The sequence below is a fragment of the Epinephelus fuscoguttatus genome, linkage group LG4 (genome assembly GCF_011397635.1).
Source record: "Epinephelus fuscoguttatus linkage group LG4, E.fuscoguttatus.final_Chr_v1".
Classification (NCBI taxonomy): domain Eukaryota; kingdom Metazoa; phylum Chordata; class Actinopteri; order Perciformes; family Serranidae; genus Epinephelus; species Epinephelus fuscoguttatus.
The window spans coordinates 26,879,621-26,903,126 of record NC_064755.1 but is presented as its reverse complement, the minus strand read 5'-3'; the positions used below and the strand labels follow the sequence as shown (position 1 = coordinate 26,903,126).

At 41.4% G+C, this 23,506-nt stretch overlaps 2 protein-coding genes across 2 annotated transcripts; both read left to right on the top strand.

The window, feature by feature from the left end:
* Positions 1-50: 50 nt before the first annotated feature.
* ppcdc (phosphopantothenoylcysteine decarboxylase) lies at positions 51-6,162 on the top strand. Its single transcript, XM_049574139.1, has 5 exons — positions 51-269; positions 1,146-1,241; positions 1,650-1,778; positions 1,892-2,060; positions 4,508-6,162. Exons 1-5 carry the CDS (start codon positions 126-128, stop codon positions 4,600-4,602), a joined length of 633 nt encoding a protein of 210 aa, XP_049430096.1. The 5' UTR covers positions 51-125; the 3' UTR covers positions 4,603-6,162.
* Positions 6,163-10,844: 4,682 nt separating this feature from the next.
* lg4h15orf39 (linkage group 4 C15orf39 homolog) lies at positions 10,845-23,289 on the top strand. The gene is made up of 3 exons (XM_049574630.1): positions 10,845-11,216; positions 14,441-17,702; positions 21,327-23,289. Exons 2-3 carry the CDS (start codon positions 14,483-14,485, stop codon positions 22,430-22,432), a joined length of 4,326 nt encoding a protein of 1,441 aa, XP_049430587.1. The 5' UTR covers positions 10,845-11,216; positions 14,441-14,482; the 3' UTR covers positions 22,433-23,289.
* Positions 23,290-23,506: the final 217 nt, after the last annotated feature.

Below are 23,506 nucleotides of genomic sequence, written 5' to 3'. Positions count from 1 at the left end.
TGCAGGAGACGGAGCCGTTAGTCGTGCTGGCTTCTGATTGGCTGGCGGTGAGTATTTACGGAAGTAGGTAAAGCTAACAGGAGCTACACGGATGTTTTTCGTCTTTTCCTCGTTAATATGCTAATATGCAGACAGACGAGCGTGTCACCTGTCTTAGAAATGATTTGTTGAAGTCTTGCGGGACGTTTAATGTTCTTGTCGGCGTGACAGGAAGCGTAGCAGCCTTGAAACTGCCTCTTTTGGTATCACAGCTTCTTCCGCTCCCTGGGGTGAGCTGCGTCGTATTTATTTTAATTTTAATTTTATTTAAAGCTTGTACTTCGTTACCATTTCTTTTGTCTGCCTCTGTTACTTACACACCAAGTATATAGCCACGCATCCTCACTCATTAGCGTTTCTGTACCTGGCAGAGCGCACGTGAACTCACCTTAGCCGCAAGATGGCGATGTTGCAGCAGTTAGCCAGCTGTATGAAACGGCACAGGCGGATAATCTTGTTATTATAGTCCTGTTATTCAGTTACAGTGTTGTTATTTCACCTTCTGATGTTGGTGTTTTCATTTAAAGCCTCACAAAGTACAGTGGGATTAAACTAACAAAGCAGTGTCTCTGGCCTGCTCATCAAAAGAGGCAAAAGCTGCAAAATGAAAATCCTAGGCTGTCAGTGTGACACTAAAAAGAGAAGTGAACGGAGGTGACCGCAAGGGAGGTGTCTGTATTATAGTGTGAAATGTTATGCAGTACTAAAAACTGTTGGAAATGAAAGTTGTACTGAACACACCTGAGAGATACTCAGCACTGTAACCATCCTTTATATTTGCAAGAAGCGTTCAGCATGAGAGAAAGAAACTCAAACTCTGGGAGTTAAACTAAATATTGAATGTATCTTATTATGATAATGCCTAATAATAAAATGACACATGAAAATTGCAATTCAAAACCACATGTGTAGTGTTATTGTGCAACTCTGACCACACAATTCTGCAAAAGCTGCTAAGGTATACTAAAGTTTAAAAGCTATAAATGGTGTCTACGATAAAGATCAGTTACTTGGCTTTTTGTTTTGTTTTTTTAATCTCTGCTTAGTTTTCCACCTCCACAGCACTATAGCAATACTGAAATGTGCTATCTTGTTTCATGTTTTAGGTGGATGTAAGAGTGGTCACCACAGAGCATGCCAAGCACTTCTACAATCCTGCAGAGGTTTCAGTAAAAGTCTACAGTGACAGCGATGAATGGGAGGTAACACTAAACTTGTCAAATGTCTCATTATAGCCGTTACAAACTGACAGTCTATAGTTGAGGTTCTTAAACTTGGTACCACTGATAAACTGACTGGATTGTGGAAGATTACTAAATTCATATTTTACTAACAAGTAAAATAGGTATGACATATGTTATTAGTTGTACAAAGGCTATTTTAAGCTTGAATACAATGCAATACTCAAAAATCACACTGAGTGAATTTAAGTGCAGCATGAGTTGTCGACTTGACAGCTTTCCAGTTGCTGAGGTCAGGAGTATTTTGAGACATAAAACATGGTCAAGGGCCAGAAAAGATTGAGAAACGCTGGTCAAAAGTATCATGCAGCCCAGAAAGGAAATGGGGAAATGAGTGTGTCACTGCTTGTATGCACGTCTCTGTTTTAGCTGTGGACTCAGAGATCTGACCCTGTGCTACACATTGAGCTAAGGCGCTGGGCAGACCTTTTTGTTATTGCCCCCCTTGATGCCAACACTCTTGGAAAGATTGCCAGTGGCATTTGTGACAACCTGCTGGTGAGGACATGAAATTGTTATCCAGTTAGCTACAAAATATTATGGCAAATAATAATTAACTAGATGATTTTTCTGAAATTATTTCCATGTTGATTCTTCTTTGTCATTGGCAGACATGTGTGGTAAGAGCCTGGGATATCAGTCGTCCTCTCCTCTTCTGCCCTGCAATGAACACGGCTATGTGGCAGCATCCAATTACAGCCCAGCAGGTTTCCAGGTTGACAGAGTTTGGATATGTGGAAATTCCCTGCATTGCAAAGAAGCTAGTGTGTGGAGATGAAGGTGGGTTTTAATACCAATCAGAAACTGAAAGATATGAAGCATCTACCAATATTTACTTTCAATTTATGGAATCTCAACTAGGAGAAAAACTCCCGCACATAGTCTAACTTCCAAAAGTAAAAATCTTAATGCTGCAGCGTTTCGATACCTACACCCTCATTAAGCTAATGATGATAATTACCTGATGAGGGTCTAGTTTCCGAAATGTTGCAGTATTAAAATCATTATTGTTAGATTTGTGGTAGTTTTTCTACAAGTTGTGTTCTGCTGGTCCGTCTCTTACGCACCTATTGGAAGTAGATGTGCCAAGTATTCCTTTGTTCTGACTTTACTGGATCTCAGAGAGCAGGACCGTGTTGGTTTAACCAAAACAATTCAAATACATTGGAAACATGAAAGTAAAACATAACCTGAATGATTCTAGCATTAAGTACTTCCTTTTTTTAGATGCTGGCTGCATCACTTTTAAATTGTATTATCACCATAACTGTTTTTAAATATGTACGTCAATGAACAAATAATTCTTACCTTGAGGCATCCTCAAGGGTATTAATTGTAAAATTAGTAGAGTCAGCTAAATACAAGATGGAGCAGATGTAGGCAGATGAGGGAATTACACTCAGAGTGAGTAGACAACTAGTGTGTAGCAGCACAGGATGTATCACATGACATCATTGGTCTAGAAGCTAGTAAAACAGGCAAAAGGCAAAACTTGAACAGCAACAGGACAAGCTCCCTCGCTCTGCATGCTGCCACCTAGCCATTGATACTTAGCAGAAAATGGATGGATGCATGGATGGTATCATTTTTTACAGAGTAGACAGTGTACAACATATGACCCCAGTGAGCTATGTCTTGACTTCAGAGGACTAACTGAAACGCAATCAGATTTTTAACAGGAACAAGTTATGATGCCAAACCAGCCAAACAACAAAATAGCTGGTGTTGTGAATGCCCTTGACCTCAATAGAGACAGCTGTGGGTTATTGTTGTTGACCTCTGAGATGTTGTGACAGTATTGCTGATCAGCTATTCTCTACAAGATGCTCAGTCTGTTCATACAACGATGGCCTCCGTACAAAGATGGAACAAGCAGTTCTCATGTTGTAACGCCTTGCAGTATAGAGTCTGTGTGTCCTGAAGGGTTCGAATGAAGTTTAATTTGCACTCGCTAACCTGTGTGGTATGCAGCCTGTGGAGATTCTAACGCATGGGGTGTGTTATAATTTCACCTTGTCATCCCCTTCATAACTTTCATTCTTTGCATTCATTTACCCTGTTATTAAAATTTGCGGTTTGTTCTGTTCAGTTTAACATGCTTTAACATTAATTGCTATATCTATGTTATATCTGCCATACCGTGTTATCTTCTGATTGATACTACTTACCATTTTAGTTTGTCAATTATCTTGTGCACTTGATTAGAACATACTAAAAACTCAAGAGTTACTTTTAATCATGCGTTTGTATATGCAATCCAATACAAATACTTATTCCAAGGGGAATATCAGCCCTAATAATTAGCTCCTACACTTAGCTCCTACACTTGAACTCCTTATGCAAAGAGTCAGATACTGCTGTCCTTAACTTACCTCTGTTTCCAAGGAATTGAAATGATGTTGGCCCAAGGGGTAGGTTGGGGAACTTTTCTCCTGATTACAGCCATAAAGACTGATAGGATTGTTTGATCAGTGATTCGGGTAAATCGGTTTCAAACAACACAGTCATGTACCGACTGGTATTCAAGGATGAAATTGTTGTCAAGAATATGGCTTTAGGGAGAATATACCTCTGTAAAAGTGGTACTTCAAAGATATCAACAGACTGTCCTTATTTAACTCCTCGCCTTTATAAATGCCATTCTTTGTCATGTGGTGAAAAAATGCTGTGTCTTTCTGAGGAAATTTCTACAGAGCATAAAACAGGAAAAATCACTTAATACGGCTCCGTCAGCAGGAGTGGTAAAAATGTGCCATTGAAAATTCTGATCTTAGTTAAAAACAAAGCGAAATCAGCTGCCTTCAAGGACGAAAGTAAACTCTTTCTGCAGTAGCTTCACTGTCAGAGCCAAACACTAATAAATATCTTTTGTGGAAAACTTTTTCTTTGAATCAATTATAGCAGGAAGAGTTAGGTTGGTTTAACAGCACAGCATCAAACTCTGTACATGTCAGCTCCCTGATTGTGCTGTGTCCCCTTGATGCACTAGTGTGACCCACAAAACACTTCAATCACCCGGTATAGATTTAAATGTTAGATATTTTGATATGCAAATCCTGGGGGTGTACGAGAAAACGTGTTTACTATTACTATAAGTATGGAGCATAAGTGCATGAGAAGCTTGTTTGTGTCTTCTCAGTATTGTTGCTTAAAGGCCACAGACTGCTAATTTATTCTTCCCTACAGAAGATGGTTGTGTAACTCTGCCACTCTTTACTTTGTTGCAGGTAAAGGAGCCATGGCAGAAGTATCAACTATTGTCGGTGTCATCAAACAGTACATTCAGAAACCAGATGAGTCATCTCAGAAAACATACACATGACATATTGTACATTCAGCTGACAAGCATACAAACAAATATAAAATAAACTCAGTGACTTGTCTTCTCAAGGAATGTGTATCCAAGCTCTGCACACACACAATGGACTCACACAGTTGCTTTCATCTCTATTAACCCTTCTTGTTGGGATTGCATGGGTGTTCACCAACCGTCAATAGCTGGCATATCACTGACTCACCCTGAGTTTGGCTGCAGGGCAACATGCACCTTTACCCCCTCTAATTAGTACATGGACTTTGGTGAGATCATGCAATTTCTAGCGTAGCTCAACCCCAATGAAACCTCTGCAGCCTGATCAGCCAGGGCAACAGAAAAGACTTGTGTGGGGGTGTCACATAAGCTGTCATTGTCCATTATGAACACGGTTTGGTGCTTGTTTTTACATGCATCATCATTACAGAAAACTGACATGATTGGTGGCTTGTTGGAGAGAGAATGCTGTTGATCTAGTTATTTAAGCCTCTCCTCTTTTCTGCAGTGACGCATAATCCCCCAATTTCATTGGAATGTGTTTTAGTATATATCTTATATTTTCAAAGCAGCATTTAATCAGTGACATGTCATCAAGCTTATGGATAAGCTGAAAAATGCATTTCAGTCATTGACAGTCATCCGTCCACACTGCCACCCACACTGATGTCAGGTGTGGCCATCTTACTGTGTTTTGTGAATTTACTGTGTAAGTGCATCATAGCAAATTACTTGAGGGTCAGATGTTCTACCTGCTTAAAAAAAAAGTTGATGTGAATTTCTGGGCTGTTGACACGCTATTGTGTCTCTGACAACATAAATGGAAAAACGCTGCCAGTGTCAAAGGTGAAAGAAATGTGTATTAAAAACAATGTTTCAGCTGTTTGTTTGGATGTTTTATGTTCTAGATTTTTCTAGATGTCAGAGTGCCTCACAGAATAAAAGATAAAACAAGTTTGGTATCCCATCATGAGATTAGGTTTCACTGGCAGTACGTGGCGCAGTTTGGGGAATTTCAAACATTCTGTTGTTGGAGAAAACAAATGTTGCTCTGTGCTTTAAAGGGGAACTACACCCATTTTCCAAATTTATACATGTTATTCCTTTTGTCTAAAACAGTCTAAAAATATAAATTAACTTGACAACTCTCCCAAATCTAAAAGCTAGAGTACTAAAACTCAAATTTATGATGCCATAGGGTATGAAGTCTGGAGCTGCTCCATAGACGGTGAATTAGGACAGATGTGATAGATGACACGAGAGAAGCCAGGGGAATTTTCTGAGTATATTCATGCATTTTTCTGGGGAACTGGGAACACTACAGTACAGTGAAGCTCATTTGGATATAAAAAAGAAAACAAACATTCTTTGATACCCTATGGCGCCACAACTTTTAGACTTACCTCTCTGGCTTTAAGAGAGAGCAGCTCATGTTCACAAATATTGATTGAACTTTCCAAGCCTATGGAAATAACATATAGGAATCCTTAATTTTGGCGGTGTTCCCCTTTAAAGCAGCAGCGGTGTACTCTAGAAAACTGGTGATTATGCAATAAAAAGTCACTAAATGTATGCGTGTGAAAAGTCATCCATTTTAGTGTCAACAACATTCTTCTTATAGGAGTCTCTAGAAGCTGTCATGGTTCCTATGGGGTTAATTATGTGAGACAAAGCAGCGGAAACTCTTTTCCCACAAGACACTTTGACAGACTGGCTTTACTGCAGGACACATAACATAAAAGTGTCAGCTGAAGTATGGATGTCCCAGACTCATGAACCATTGCATTCATTTTATTTGAACGCAATGGTTCTTGTGCAGCAATATCTTGTGACTTCAATGTTTTAAAAGATATACCGTGGAGAGATAGATGTATTTTGCAAAGTGCTTTTTACCATGACTGAGCACCAGAGGTCAAACCTGATGAAACCCATGGTTCACATGGTTCATACAGTGTTAGACATGTTTATCCCTGTGAAAAACCCCCATCTCCTAACAAAGGAGTCTGGACTGTGTCGAGAGACGACAGACAAGAGAAAGTCAAAGCGAACCAGACAACGGTTTGTTTATATCAGTGAGTGGAAGCAGATGGTAACAACGGTCCCACTTGTAATAAACTAAAAGGAGCTAAACCCTGTTGGTGGCAATCTGATGTAGGACAAGTAGCGCTACATGGCACTTTGAGATATAAACACTCAAACATATTCACCGAGACCCAAAAACACAAAAATATAGTTTCAAAACAGATTCAGATTGACAAACACTATCTCAATCAGCAGTGTTGGTATAAAGTTTATTATTAAGATTCATCTTTCTCACAGTTATACAGCTTTCATTGTTTTACAGTTCTCTTTAAAAACATGGATGGTCCTCCTGATATTACACATCACTGGTGAATCATTTATCTTTGACATCAGATTGCTATCACGCACTCTTTTCCAAAGAAGTCAAAAGCCTCTTCCCACAGAGATTGAACCTCTCCTTTATGAGCAACATGTAGACACATGTAGAAGTTTTGTTCTCCTATTCTCTCCAGTTACATTTTATCTGTATGTTTTTATCTCAGTTTATGTCTGTTCCCACCAAATCCAAGGGAGGCAGAGAAAATTTGGTTTGCAAATCGCCGGGGGCATTGAGTCGAGCTGTCGAGGTTACAGCACATGGAGGCATGTGAATGGCTCTCCAGACGAAACCTATCCATCCCTGAACCATAACTTGTCCTGCTGCTATTGGCTGTTGTGTGATTCTGTTAATGATGCCAAAGGAGCATTACATCAGCCACAGCGGCGAGGGGAGTGTCACCGAGACCTTGACAGCTCTGCACAAGTGTGCAGCCTGCAGGTGTGCCTAATGGGAATAACACCATGTTCTCACAACTACGGGCAAATAATCAAAACTAGAGATATGTTGCAGTCAGAAGCTTTCAAGACTAAACATGCTACTTTTCTGTGCTGCCACTTCAACAACCTGTTTATCAAGAGTTGTTTACTTCAACAACTCACTGAACAGTTGAGCAATTTGAGCAATATTGTGCTGATGATGTGTAATAATGAGCTCAAAGTACTTATCAATCACAAACTAATCAGTATTATTATTATTATGAGCCCAGTGTCAACTTAACTAGGACACTCAGATATTTGTAACTTTAATTAATCCTGCAAGAACAACTGGTTTTAATTAGAAAATAGAATTGATAAAATCTACAACAGGAGGTATAAAATAGCAGATCAGACAGGGGAGTGTAAAAAACTATTTTGCTGCTCCATTTAAAAGCTTCCTAAAACTAGTTCAGCCAAGGTTAGTGTGTACATATGTAAGTTACTGAGCTGTGTAAAGTATGTACAATGTTTACATGAGAGAAGAGACAGTAGAGATGTGACTTCTGTTTGTGCAGTGCAAGTAAATACTGCAAAAAAAGCTTGTTGAAAGTTAATTTGAGATGTTGTCTTTGTTTAAACTCTGTGATTTATTTGCTGTAATAATCCAGAACACACACAAACCGCTTAATTCAGCACACACAAAACAGATCTTTATTGTTGCATGTGTTATGGTAGACGGTTGTAGGGTTAACTTGACAGGTCAAGTTAAATATTAGTTTCAGCTGAAGTGTGGCATTAGTGGATTTGTTAATTACATTGCACATGGAAAGGTGCTGTGGAGTGACCCGAAGTGAAATATTACCTGAGCAGCATGTGATTTAAAAAAAAAAGTTAAAAGGGACAGACTTCGGATTGTTCACCGTCTGCATTGCACAACGCATACTTTCCATAGTGTGTATAGACTGTACTGTACAGACGTGGGTACACACATATCCATTACACGTATATGATATCTTGTTCTCTGTGTCAATATGTATGTAAACTCAAGTGTACGTTTGTCTCGTGTGTCTGTTGCAACTGCAGCAGTCTCTGGGCTCTACAGTTTCTGGCCTCTGGGGATGTTCACCTGTGTTTCATCAGAAAGGGCATCCTGAGAGATCACCTGCTCTATTCCCTGTGTCACCACAAGTCACCTGATTGACTCTCAGGTGTTTAAAAGTGGTAAACACACACACACACACACACACACACACACACACACACACACACACACACATACATAGAAACTGCTGTCTTGCACAGTGTTTGACATATTATACTTCACATATTTATTATGTACTTTGTTACACACAGTAGCAATTGTAAGGTTGTATCTTCTGTCTGTAGAAATGGAAATAATCTGCAGTGAACTTCCTGACAGAGGTTCTGCAAAACTGACATGTTTGTGTAACAGCTTTCTGTGAAAAATGTAGCTCCTACATTCACACAGGAAAGACAAGAAACAATTGAGCTGTTTTATTTTTGATCTGTGCTCCTTCCTCAATCCTGATGCATTTATCACTCTCTTTGTGTGAATCACTGTGACATTATAACAACTTTCTACTTTAATACTCCTTTGGTCGGACAGTTCTACCCATGTTGATTACCCCACGACAAAGACAAACTCTTCTTTGAGATCATCCGTCTACCTTATAAAGGTTTAAGATATCTGCTGAATGTTTGCCACTGATTATTTTTATGTATCTGTGTGCATTAGATATTCACCAGAAGGAAGTTCCACAGTGGGAAGCAACCAACAAGACAGGTTATACTGCTGGTAAATATTTGTCAGAGTATCAGGAAATAAGAGGCAGCGGATCACTCTAAAAGAAAGAGAAAATCAGTCTCTTCATTCTGTATAATCATTCACTAACTTGGCGACCAGCGGCGGGTCCACAGGTGGGATTCTGGGTGGAGAATTTCTGACCCTTTTCTGAAAACCCTCTGCACTGCCTGTGTGTGTCTATTTGCCTTTCCACTCCACAATAAAGTATGTGTTTAATGCATCATTTCAGCCCCTGTATGTGTGTGATTTGTGTTGCTGTATCCATATGGCACACTGTCAGTCCCTTAATGCACTGTGTTGGTTAGCCTAAAGCTGTAATACCATGGTAACTGGAAATAGGGGAGATGTGAAAGCGCTCCGTTGGGAAAAATCTCCAGCTCTCTCTCCTTTGTCAAACCCCCTGACGAGCGTCTCTTTACCTGCGAGGCCGCAGGGACTGATGGAAGCCACCAACTTGTCTAGACTAAACTGTGGCGGTCCCACAGGACACACAAATTAGACTCCAACTCACAGGTGAAGAGGGACCAGTATGATGCAAGTGCAGCGAGAAATGAACTCATTCGGAAGGTGAAGCGAGCAAGTGGAAGAATTCAGTTTGACAGTAATGTAGGACCACTACAAATCAGCTGCTGAATCAAACATTACTTTACTGTATTACTGTAAAGCCATCAAGGCGCACGGGCAAATGTGAGACATAATCAATAACAAGACGTGACACGCAGTCTGTCTGAGGTAATGGCTGACCTGATTTTAACTTTGGTCAACCAAAGTCAACCATTAACTACATTAGGATGAGGTCAACAAATGGTGACTCGGTGCTCGGGCCCTCCTTCACTTTTCACTTTTTGTCTATACCAGCTATTCATGTCGTAGAAGTTATACTATGCTCTTATTTATTTTTAATCCAACACCTCATCCTTTTTATTTGAAGGTAGTTTGAGGTTTGGACTTGTATTAGTATGTGCAAATGTACATTTTTATATTTATCTATCCATGTTTTATTCACAGAGTGAATGCAACGAAACTTTGTGCTTAGCCTATGTGGACTGTTGACGGTGTAGATTGGAATGACAATCAAGTCTATCTATCTATCTATCTATCTACACACTGACAGTCTGGCTACAGCGCTGTGCCTGCATGGATTTCAGCAAGCCTAACTATGGTGTTTTTAAGGGGAACTCTTGAATATGTCTAGTGTATCATCAGACTATTCTTGTTATTTGTCTTTATAAAGATGTTAAAATCCTTGACTTTTCCTGCACTTTACTCTCCATCAAAAGCACCAAAAGCTATGCAGAGTGACTCCATTCATGTTCATTTTGTTGCAAAAAATGCCTTAGAATAATGGACTCCCAGACTGCAAAAATAACATGCATGCATGATAAGAGGCTCCCTTAACCCTGCTGCTTAAATTCCATTGAGTGAAATAGTAGCTAGATAAGATTATTTATTATTTTCGGGGGATCCCCTGGAGTAGCCTGAAGAATTTAGGGATCAAACTCTGCGTTTGGGATCAACAGAGAAAGGAGTGAGAAGTCAGGCTGGAGAAATCAATAGCACACACTTGTGTTATCAGTCACTGAATGAATAAACCCTAAGTTCACTTCAGGTGGCATCAGCGGCCAGCTGGCAGCCGGACACTGGGACGCAGCCAATAAAAGTGAGAAAGTGACAAGCGGGAAAAACGGCAGAAAACAAGCCGTGGATAGACAGAAGGGTGTGACTCCGCCTATTGATCAAAGACCATCCTCCTCCCTTTTGTCTTTTCTTCAGTTTGTTAACTTCTCTAAAAGCCGCGTGGACTTCGGCCGAGCCGCTCCAACCCTCTTTACGCAGGCCTTCATTTCATTTCGTGGGATTTTTTTAGCGCATCCGGACTGACCCGGTCCACGGACAACACGCAGAGACCTTTCCTCCTCCTCCCTTTCAAGTTGTGTTTCATGGAGTCTTTGTGGAAATCATTGATTGTCAACACAGCAGCGAGGTAAGACAGCACATTAACAGCTACAGTCTTCATGTGTCCACATTCACAACACGTTATGATCCACACAAATCGGGTCCAACAGAAACACACGTGGGCGTCTCTTCCATGAAAGCATGACATACTGTGAAACTATTTCATGTAGCCAAAGCATCGCACGGGTTTGAAACTGTGTTTTTCTTGCCCACAGTGTGGTTTTTAGCTTTACCGTGGTTTGCGACGCTTTCGCAGCCTGTATGGAAATGACTCGCACTGTGAGCGAGCCCCAGCGCGCAGATTATTTTCATATTATTTGCGTTTTGTTAAACTGAGCTGGCTGTTCATGCTGGCTGGACAACAAGGCTCATGTGTTCTCATGTAACCCCCCCCCTGATAAGGACATATGTGCGCCCCAGAAACTCAAAAAAAAAAAAGCACAGAGACGCATTTTCACAGTAAGTTCCGTTTTTAAGTACGGACGTGAGTCATTTTTTATTGGTTACTTTGAGACTCTGTCACGTGAACCTGCTGTCACCTTCCAACATGTCCTGACCTGCAGACTTGAGTTAATCATCGAGGCAATTATAGTCTATAACTTTTACACAGACAACAAAGAAGTGACTTTTTTTTTACACTCTTTTCCCACGTGTTTGGAGATCAGCTTGTCGGTTTGGACCGTTTGCTTTCGGAAGTCACACTCTCCATCACCCCTGCCCTACACATCTGGGAGTGCGGACACACACACACAATACAGTCTACACACACACACACGCACTCACACTTCAGAGTGCGGCTTTCAGTCCGTTGAAAACAACCCCCTGAACAGTTTCCTCCATGCACACAAACCACACTCCTCCTCGCTACACGCAGATAGGCCATCGCTCTGTACTTCTCTGAAAGGTGTCAACAGGATGAACTGATAACATCTGTGAGCACTACGTGGCTGTCTGTGTGCTGCTGTCTGAGCCTGGATTTGGTTTTAATGAGGCCTGTGTGGGGTTGCAGTGAGGGTTTGGTGTTAATGTCCCCCCCCCCCCCCCCCCCCCCCTCCCTCCATCACAGCCTGAGATATTATTGCCATCATTTCATTTTTATATACAGTGTGTTTGTGGGATGTAGGCTGTGTGTTGAATGGATCTGATGCAGCTGTTTCAACATATATTGGCAGATGTTATGCTCTGAATTTGGCTGCCTGTCAAAAGACAACAGGGGTGTTTTGCACTATGATCTGTTAGTTTTAAGGGGTACACTGGAAATGACTGTCCACCAGTGGGAAAAGAAATTTAGTAACACCACCTACAGATGCTGTGGTGTACTAGCAGGCTACCATTTAAACAGCTTATTGAGATTCAGTATTCAAATGTTTCACTTTGTCTGTAGATTTTTATATGTGTGACAATACATGAACATGCCTAAATATTCTCAGATGAACTGATGACTCATAGTTTGATAAATAAAGTGTTGATAATAAATAATAAAAGTTAGAAATAATTAAGTCTTTTGCAGCCTGGCCAGTTCATGCATGTTTGTGTGGCAGAGTTATGAATTTATCACGTGATGAGGTCATCTTTCCTTCTCCTCCTACACCAAGCTGACAGTGTCAGGCAGATAGTGCATGTGCACAAGTTGTTGCGCTGTGTTGCATTCAAGGGCCTGTTGGAAAAGCAGGTGTTAGGAATTGGAGCATGCATAAATATTATGATTGAATGATTCTCACTGGTGTTGAAGTTCCCATGAGGTGTTCATAGATAATAAAGAAGCCTACAGTTATTTATAAAATGTAAGCTGACATAATCTGTTGATCAATCAGCAACTAGTCTGATAATTGATTCATCATTTAAGTTAATTTTCAAGCTGAAATGCCAAACACATTAGTTCCAGCTCTCAGTCATAAGGATTTGCTGCTTTTCTCTCTCTTAAATGGTAATAAACTGAATATCCTGATTAATGGTCGGACAAGAAAAGCTTTGTGCTGTGTGTCTGATTTTATTTATAGTGTCTTGACCAACTTGACAGGAACGTGTGTCCATATTATAAGAAGCAGAGCAGTGTATGGAGTATTTGTGGCTCAGCTGTGACGGGCAAATATCTGTCAAAGAACATAAAAAATCCACTTTTTTAAAAAATATTTGAAATTAATTTGCGAGCACGGTTTATCAGACTGAGCATAAATATTAGTTTCCACCCATTTGTAGTATAATAGAATATTGCACAACATCCATTAAAGCAGTGCAGAAATGATTAATCCAGATTCACTGGATGCAGTGTGTGAGGATTTGCTGTTGTGTTTTTTGTTATATATCATATTAAACTAAATATTTGTGGCCTTTGGATGGTTGGTTCAATCACCATGAGTACTGGAAAACTATGATAGTCACTTCTTAAAAAAAAATTGTTGACAAAAAACAGCACATTAACTGAAAGGGAAAATAACTGTTAGCTGCAGCCCTACATGGGAGAAGTGTATGGAAAAAGGAAGTGGGGTATGACTCAGGGTTTGTGGCAGGAGAAAGCAGAATAGAAACATAGAGCCCACTGTGGTGTTGAGTCGCAGAACATTAACACAAGATGAGAAGCGTATGTCAGATCAGGCGTCAGGCGATAATAAGTTCTGGTTTGATAAGAGTGAGACTGAAGCTCTTCGTTGTGACATGACGATTGTGACATCTGAAATGAGCCTTGAAAAAAAACATAACACATGAAATATGACTAAAAATACAGTATCACGGTATTTCAGTACCGCTGTCATTTTTTATATTCACAGACGTGGCCTTGAAGTAAAGACTCACACGTTAATGTTTTATCACACCATAACCGGTTGTGCTCGAGGCTTCATCATGAGAGCTGTTTTGTTTGTTGCAACATGTGGCAACTATCACATTGTTGATCTGTAGGAAACTGATTCACTAATATTCCTTGCATAAGTGTCAAGTTATGAATCGGCCTCACACATTTTTGCTTCTTTGCTGCTTGTTGTGTTATGCTTCCACCTATGTGCACCGGCTGATAAGGGTGTATGTGACATACATGTGATAAGCCACAAGATTCTCCCAAGCTGATAAAATGCCTCCAGCTAGTTGTTATCTAATGATGACTTTTTTTATGTGTGCTAGCTGTTTGGGTTTGTGGTGTGCTGCCTGATGTTTGAGGTGGGAGTTTATTCAAGGAAAAAAGATTATTTGAACCAATCTCGTGCAGATTTTAATCAATGAATACTAGTTTCTAATTGTTGTATTTTATATTCGTAGGTCTGGAGCCATATCATTGCAACACCATAACAAAGTTACTACATGATGAGCAGCCAGCCGATGCACACCGTCGTTGACCCAGTGTTTCGAAGCAAGATGCCATTATTCGACGGGACCATAGCATCCACAGGACTGTCAAAGCCACCAAATATGTCTGGTTTTCTGGGTAAGCAGGCACTGCAGTACAGCGGGGCCTACTTCGCTTATGATCCCAGAGGAAAGGACGGAGCAGGATTCATTCCTCCTTGGAGCAACTCAAATACCTCCCTACTGGATGGCAGAAGTCCTGTGAGTCACCTCTCTGGCATGGAGGGCCCGAACCACATCATTTACAGGCAAGACAGCAATTCTTCAGAGGAAGGCCATTCTTCCTCTCTGCATCACGCCCCAGTAAAACAGGGCTTTACATTATACACCAAAAGTCCTGGGGTCAGCAGTCCTACAGCTGCCGCACCAGCGGCTCTTGGAAAACAAAAAAACAGAGGTGAAAAATCATCTCCCACATCTGAAAACCCTGTTTACTTGGCAGTTCCTAAGCCAGTTTATATGCACAACCCCTGCTGTAATGAACTGGGTTGCATGTTAGGACACAGATACAGTGTGGAACATGGCTCTCCGAGGATACCAAACACTGTATATGAGCATGATTGGATGCAGACTGATGCTCACTACACTGACAGACTGCCCGTGCAAAGGAAAGCACAAGACACACTGCTGCAGCAGAAAGGTTTACAGTTTGAGCCCAGCTCAGAACCACTAAAGAGGACTGTGGAGACTTACAGCCCAGGTAGAGCAAGGACTTTTCCTGCTGTGATCGACCCAAACTACAGCAGCTACCCCTGCACCCCGACCCGCACACTGTTTGGTTCTCTAAGTGAGCAGAACCAGCGTTTACAGACTTCCCCCAGAGGCTACCCCAGCTTATACTCCTCCCATCCCACATATGAGCACATGACCTCAGAGGTTTATCAGGAACATTCTCCCATGTCCAAATATGGCCAGCTAACACAGCACCCGATGTTTTACTATCCCCGGGCAAATGTGGAGGTAGAAAACAGGACACAGTGTAAAGATATTGGTAGTAAGCAGAGAGAAGATGTGCCTGTTATTCTCAAACACACACTCTCAACCCCCCGGGAGCATTACATAGTGCCTCAGTCGCTTCATGGTGAAATTCCTTTGCCCAGCACTGAAACATTGCCAAATCATGCCTTGATGAGAGGCTTTGACTACGCATATTATGCAGTTCCAAGATTTCATTTACATGCAAGCCAAATCAGAGCCCCCCTAAAAAGGCAACGTGCATCACCGAGCTTGCACTCTAGTCGCATTAATGTTTCCCCATCCAGCCAATACACAGAGCATCCGTTGGCCTCTGCAGCCAGCCTACATAAGGACAAACCAAGCGCAAGCCTGCGTGTTGACCAATCACATACCACCTCACCACTCCTACGTGTAGACCAAACCAGTCCTACTAGACGTGTAAGTCAGTCTAGCGTGTCACCATCCAGCATACAAATAAACAGATTTTTCCCTCCACTCACCAGCATGCACTTAGAGCGACCTGTCCTTCCACCGACTGCATTGAACATGGACAGAATCCTGGACCATTCCTCCTGTGTGTCCCAGAAACAGCCAAAAAGCCTTCCTGTCTCCCCAGCAGCATGGCTGCCCCGGTCTCCGCATCACAGCTCAGATCAAATCCAAGCAGATGTACCGAATGGCGCAAATGTCCGAAAAATTATTTATTCCCCTGCTGTTGCACCAGGAAACAAACACAAGGACCCTGTGTCCAGTTCAGGCAACGCTGTTCTCAAAGCGTGTCTGAAGAGAAGTATCTCTCACTCATCTTCACCCATCAAAATAAAAGAAGAGGATAGGGATGTATATGAAGTGGAACTCATTAAGAAACGACAAAAGGTGGAAATGGGAAAAGTAGAATTAGGACATAAAACCGACTCTCCTCCCATGCCAGTCATTGACACTGTCTTCAGTCTGGCACCTTACCAAGCCTACCTGCAGGCCTCTGGAGTGTTATTTCCAGGCAGAGTACCTCAGAGGACTGTCCAGTCACCCCAGCACCATGAAGTCAAAACCAAGCCAGATGTCAAAGACAAAAGACCAGATCAAGATGAACAGCAGCCCGTTGTCTGTCTGGTTTCCAAAAAAATCTGTACAGATACTCCACCAAAGAAGCCTGCTGTAGAAATGCTTGAATCCAAAAATATAAAAGTGGAAAACGCAGATCCATCAGACACAGACAAGTCTGCAGAGACTCCTGTTAGTCAGAGGGACTGCAGCAAAGTAACGATTAAAAAGGAGCCTGAAGAGACCGACTCATGCAGCAGTGGGCCCATGTTGGTGATAAAGAAATGTGAACCTGATGAACTTGAAAGTAAACCCTCATTAGCAGATAAAAAAGAGACTTCACATGAGTCCAAACCTGGTGAGGTGGCTGCACAGATGAACTCATCTTCTCATGGTGATGCGTGCACACTGAACAAACAGGTGGTCACAGTGCAACCCAAATCCATTACTCCACCTCAGCCACCTGAGAGCAAACGAAATTTCAAAAACATTCCCCCTCAGTGTTTGAAACTTTCCACCTGCAATATAATTCTCCGTGATGCAAAGCTTTCTAGCCCTGCTCCAACCTCAGAGAAGCCACCTGCAAAGAGGATAACTGAATTCACACCAAACCTAGAGCTCCAAATCCCTATCCGCAAGCACTTCTTTGAGTTGCACAGCTCCCTCTGCAAGCTGGTATCCAACATTGTGTCGGCCTCTTCAGAGCAGGAGCTCAGAACCTGGTTGTCTCAGCTGGAACTGACTGAACCGTTATCTCCTTCAACCAAAGTCCAGAAAGTTTCCTGTTTGTTGGGAGTAAAAGCGCGGGAGGCGTGGCTCAATGAGGAGATGAAGTCAGCGCTCCATAACGTCCTGGAGAGGTTGCGAGAGTACACCACCCAGGAACGCTGTCCTTTCCCACACGTCATGCGAACGGGGGCGGTGTTCCTCCCCATGCTGGTGGTGAAGGAGCTGCTGTTTCCGACGGTTCAGGGCAGCTTCATCGACCAGGTCCTGCAGGAGCACAAAGTGGAGCTGCGGCCCACCACACTCTCCGAAGAAAAGATCCTCATCCAGCTCCATAAACGAGCCTGCTCCTCCAGGCTCAGGAAACTGATGTCCCTCAAACACCTGCCTGACATCTACGCTGATGTGGTCAACCTTCTGTATCACGCCTGTGTCTGCAAACATTTGGGTGAGTGCGTGTTCACTTCAGAGTTACTGAGATCGTGTTATGTGATTAGAAATGAAGGAGACGGGCATTGCAGTTATGTAATGTCGGTTACAGACATCTTAATTTAGTCCTTTGTCCATCTGTTTTCCAAATGAATGTTGTTCTGGGGGTGGCATTATGGTAATTTGTCCCTTTTTTAAGTGTCATCAAGCCAGACAAATTAGAGGTGTTTCAGTAAGCATAAGTTGTGTTAATTACCCCTCAAGGGGAAATGCTGGACGCAACTACGCATTTGGCCAACACTGAAGTAAACAAATGCTCATGAAGGAGGCAGGAAATGACCAAATAATGGACAGTTATTTTAGGGGCGTGCATACACAGGCATGCATGTTTTTATAAATATCACACAGGTTATTTTTTTCAGTAACTACAGCACTTCTTCATGAGCAAGATTGCAATGCATGTTGCCAGTTAAGTAAAGTTTAATTGGTCAGGCAGCTATAAAAATGTAGCTCTTCACCTCAGTCATGAGCGAAAAGTAAAATGTAGGTGTAATAAGGGTTCCTACTGTTATTTCTGAAACATCATGAGACTCATTGAGATGGTTCTTATGATAGTGTTTGAGATAGAGGTTCAGGAAAATGTTTGTTCCATGCACAAATACTTAGAAAGATTATACCTCTAGTTTGACCATGTGATATGTGCAACATGACTGCCCAAGCAACAGTGTTTCCTGCCTTTCCTCGCATATTTCTGGAAATCCCCATTGGATAGATGGCATGATTTACTGATTCCTCTGGATTTTTTTTATAACGTATCATATTTTGACTGTTAACTGTATCTTGGTTTTCCCTCATGCAGCCTTTAGTGATCATATTTTTCTGCATTTTTGGCCCTTCTGTGAAGAACAAATCACAATAAACGAGAAATATTCAATATAAAATTATTTATTTTTTGCAGAATCAACCTCACCTGATGTCCAAAAGAGAGTCCAGGTATACTTGTTTTTTATGTTGTCCCTCAATCTCACTACTCTTTTGCTTTTTCTGATTAGAACGCAGGACACCTTTCTGCTAACCTTCAGTAACTAATCACAGGAAGTTGCATGATTGCATCACACATGTTATGGTGGGTGGAGGGAATGGAGCTGGGCTATTTGTGGAAAAATGAGGCTCTCCTTCATGATTTCTGTTGGACTGTATTGTTGGACCTTAAAGATTGTGAGGCAGGCTGTTGGATCACATTACCGGAGGAAGGAAGTGACAGCCTGCTCCACACACGGGGGGATTAACTGTGGCACATTCTGAGCAGATCAGAAGATGGTGATCATCATTTTTTAACAGACCAGGGAACTGGTCTGTTAAAAAAATTTGCATCTCTGTCGTTAAGTCTTAAAGAGAAGTGAGACTAAACAACTTGTGTGGGAAAACAGGGTTTAAAAGATAAGGTCAGCAATATTCTGTATTTTTGTTATTGTCAACTATTCCCATGAAAAGACCAAAACCAACTATGTGTTTCTGTTTCTTGGTACTTTCTGACTTCCCCAGCCTATATGTGGATCTCAGCCACAAGCCCATTTGTTCCTACTAAATACTGTTAAATAAAAAAAGGGTCACAAATATTTATTTATGTACCCTTCATTTAACCAGGAGAGTCCCACTGAGATTAAGATTCTCTTTCTTTAAGGGAGACCCGGCCGAGACAGGCAGCAGCATAAATAAAAATAGTTACAGATCAGAAAACACAAAAGAGACTAAATTAAAAGGAACTAAATAGCAAGCTCCGGAAATTCAGATTTCTAGAGAAATTAAGAGTTAGTTTCGTAACCAGGTAAATATAGAATGTGGCATCTTGAGAAATCTGCCTCCAATTCTTTTTAATTTTAGATTCAAAAGCATCAAAAAACAGAAATAACAAAGTACGTGTTTACTGTAATCTGTGCTTTTCAACATATAAATCAGCAACGTTAGCATTTAACAAGACGATTCATTGAGTTGCAACATATTGTGTGCAGAGGCTGCAGAATACACAAATACCCTTTTTCCAATATCTGTATGAGCATTTGGAACAGATGGCATAAAGTCCTGAAAACACACAGAGTACTATCTGGCACTTATCTGTGTGATAAAGACACATAGCTAGAATTGGAGCAGTCTGAGATTTGCCTTAAAGGTGCACTAATGACAGAGCAGGCCATCCTACCTGAGCGTAGTACCCACAGTGGTGAGTCAGATCTTTACAGGTTGTAATCAGAAATATATTTCGTTTTTTAAGAGGCTCCATGATTTGCTAAAACTGCCAGACATTGTAGTTTTTACAATTGTTATAAATATTGGATTTGTTTATTTGATTATTTCCAGTTGCACATTTGGTGTCAGTGGTGTAGTGGTAGTTGATGAGGTGGGTGTACGACTAGGTGGAGGAAGTGGGTATACTCCTCCATATATTCTAATAGATAGATATAAACAGACGGAAAAAGAGGTGGGTATATCCTGTGCGTATACCCTCACTACATCAGTGTTTGGTGAACTCGTGAGTATATTTGGCTTCAGTATGGTGCACATGGGGTTGACTCAAACTACAGTGCTGATGTTCATCATTATGAAGGAGCATGTCATCCAGTGCAGTGGTTTGGATCACTTGTGTGTTTTAAATCAGCTACATCAGGCTTTGTTTGCACAGAACAATTCATTTTTTGTTCTCGTCTATTCATGGGATTTGTTGACAATAACAAAACTCTGGCACACAGTCTGCTACACATGCAGTTTTAACTGGGAACGTTTCGGTACAGAGATCTTCAAGAGGTTATTTTAACCTGATGAAGGTCTCTGTTCTCAATAAATCTCTTCTAATTAAAAGTGTAGGAGACTGTGCGCAAGTTCTTTGTTCCACTAAAGTCAGCCTGTGATCATCTCAGACGCACCTGTCCTCCTACAGGTGTGCAGAAGTTTTACTTTTTACTAACATATAAACTATCACCAGATGTCCTTTAAATCACCTTTTAACTTTGTGTCCTTCGACAGCTATTATTGTATTTGGCACATGCATTTTCTAACCAAATTGAGCTTAATCGAGTTTCCGTTCACTGCTGACTTTATTAACAGTTCACATGACTTGGGAGCACTTGACTTTGGTATTGAACATTTCCCTTGTCTCACTCTGGCCTCACTGTTGTTTTATCCCTGACTGATAGCACCCCTTGTAACAGCTGACTGTTTTCCCAGCCTTCGTGTTTACTCCCACAGCCTTCTATTCTGTCTGTGTTTAAAAGGGTGTTTCATGGTTGAGGATCATGCTGTCCAATCACCAGGTCTGCTGATATTAATAGAATAGCTTCTCATTGTTCTTGTGTGCTGAGTAAGCGCTATGGGAGCATTGATTTGTCAACCTGTATGGAGGTGTTGGACTTTGTGGTTGCTGGTTTGCTTTTTGGGAACCATCTGTTGGGAAACAAAGTGAATGCATTTATTTTATTTATGTTTTTTTTGTCATAAATCCTGAACGTCCACTTGGATATGATCCCTCCCTGATTATTAAATCAATTCTATAACCTCTTTAACTTGCCTTCCCATTTTGTTAACAACCTCATTTTTATTTCTGGTATTCATTTGACCTGTCTTGATTGCCGTATTCTTTTTATTGCAGGATTAGATGTGGACGTTCCTGCGGACAGAGAAAAAGATGAAGGTTACGAGACCATCAGCTGCAGGACTCCGGTACTTTCAGACATCACTGCCTCACAAGCCTCGCCCTCAGAGTCACACCCACAGAGACATGAGGAGGACCAGGAGACAAAATCAGATTTGATCAGGAATAGAACAACGGGCAGGATTAAGAGCAGTTCGAGGCGTTTGTTTTTGAGCAACAGTTTGTCAGATGAGGACGAGGCAGATGACGCAGAGACGACTGTAAGTGGAGGCGAGCTGAATGCACTTAGTGAGGAGAACTGGAGTGGACATCAGTGTGAAGGGACAGATAATGGAGGCAGTGACTGTTTGGTTGCGGAGCAGGATTCTTTGCTCATTCCCCTTAGCACAACCTCTGAGAATTCATGGATGTGCCCTTTAACCTTGGACAATCTCCATCCATCTCGCAGTGACACGGAAGCAGAGGAATACTCCAGCCTGCAGCCTGTAAGAGCCAAATCTCCAGGTAGATCCAAGAGCTGCTCAGGCATGATTCTCAAACTGAGGAGGATGTTTAGCAAAGGGCTAGACAGAAAAAAGGCCCACTACCAAGCAATCTCAGACTCAGGGACGTTTGCTGAACCTTCCCTCTCACAGATTGATGACAAGGAGGGAGAAGTGAGCAGTGAACAGGACCTTCACAGGCCCAAAGTAACCCACAGGTGGCAGAGAACAGGAAGCTTCTCTCATGCATTAAGACCTCTCCACAGCTCTTCGAAAAGAAAACACAGATCACTCTTAAAGATCAAATACTGTCCCTACTTGTCCGCCTGCCACAGCGCCGAACACAGGAGGCGCTGGGTGCTGCGCTCGGCTGTCCAGAGGGCTCGGAGGGCCATGAGGTTGTACTACCCAGACCTTGTGGGTAAAAGGATTCGCCATCTGTATGAAGAAGACGACAAGTCAGAGGTGTGGTACAGAGGGGAAGTGCTGCGTATCCATGAGGCCCACACCAACCCTCTAAAGACTATATTTGAGGTCAGGTATGACAGCGAGCCAGAGTGGAAGTACTACCTAGAGCTACTGATAGATTATAAAAAAGGCTGGCTGAAAATCGAAGACTAGTTCCGCCATACAAATGCCAAGGTGTCAGGTTTGCTTTTGGTCACATCACTGAGTGCAATCATTTTTTTTTATTGTTTCCCTCAACTGTCTATTTTTTTTTTACTCGCCAACAACAGGCCGATGAGTCCTAAATATCTGCCTGGCCTCCTCAGGAATGAAGTTGAACAGGATATTTTTTTGTAACGAGGTCAGCTAAACATTCTTTGTCACTTGATAGCTGCACAGTGCATAATTAGGGACTGACTGTAGCCATGGTGCAACATCCTGTAGATGTTTTATTTTAAGCGCTAATCGTCTTTGACACATCTGTCTTTGGCTTTTCTAGTTTGTACACGAATGAGATTGTGGTTATGCGAAAGACCTCGCTTAATTTAAGTGTCCATTAGATTATTTCAAACTTCCATTGTGAGTAATTAAATTGGGTATTTATTATCTTCATTATCCACTTTCCTGGTTTGAAAAAAAGTGAAGTTAGTGACTGGTAGATTTTCTATTTCTACTTTGCCAAACCAGCAAATGACAAAGACATTTATAAAAGGTTTTACTGTCAACAGTGCCAGCCACATGTATATAGGTTTACATTAGAGTCATTATTATGACACATTTATTATTAGCAGAGTGATTTTTACCCTGATGAATGTTGTTTTTATTGTGTGTAAGTGAAGCTGTACAGGCATTTATGTAGTTCTGTTTCGCTGCTCGAGATGTCCCCATGTCATAGTGTTCGAATCACTGTGAACTTTCAAGACTTTCACCTCAAGTCATGTTTTAATTTTGTATAATTTCCTTAGACGTTTGCAGATGAGTTTGTTCAAAGCATTATTCTCACCGTTGTCTTAAATAAATGTTTGTAATGAGTCCGTGTTTTATGTTGAATTGGTTTTTGGACTACTCAATGAAGCTTTTTTTTTTTTTTTACTCACCTGTGTTGCATGGGATTTCTTGAATATTAAGGTAACGTGAACATATTGCTAAACCCACTGAGATTACCAGCTAGACACAATCAGTTACACAGTGACACAGTTAACGTGTTTTGCTTCCCATTACATCAGTGTAGTTGCGATGCTGTGACTG

Coding starts and splice junctions, on each gene's coding strand:
- lg4h15orf39 (XM_049574630.1), top strand. CDS start 14,483: ATGATGAGCAGCCAGCCGATGCACACCGTCGTTGACCCAGTGTTTCGA. Junction 17,703..21,326: donor CTGTGTCTGCAAACATTTGG/GTGAGTGCGTGT, acceptor TTTTTATTGCAG/GATTAGATGTGGACGTTCCT.
- ppcdc (XM_049574139.1), top strand. CDS start 126: ATGCAGACAGACGAGCGTGTCACCTGTCTTAGAAATGATTTGTTGAAG. Junction 270..1,145: donor AGCTTCTTCCGCTCCCTGGG/GTGAGCTGCGTC, acceptor TTCATGTTTTAG/GTGGATGTAAGAGTGGTCAC. Junction 2,061..4,507: donor GCTAGTGTGTGGAGATGAAG/GTGGGTTTTAAT, acceptor ACTTTGTTGCAG/GTAAAGGAGCCATGGCAGAA.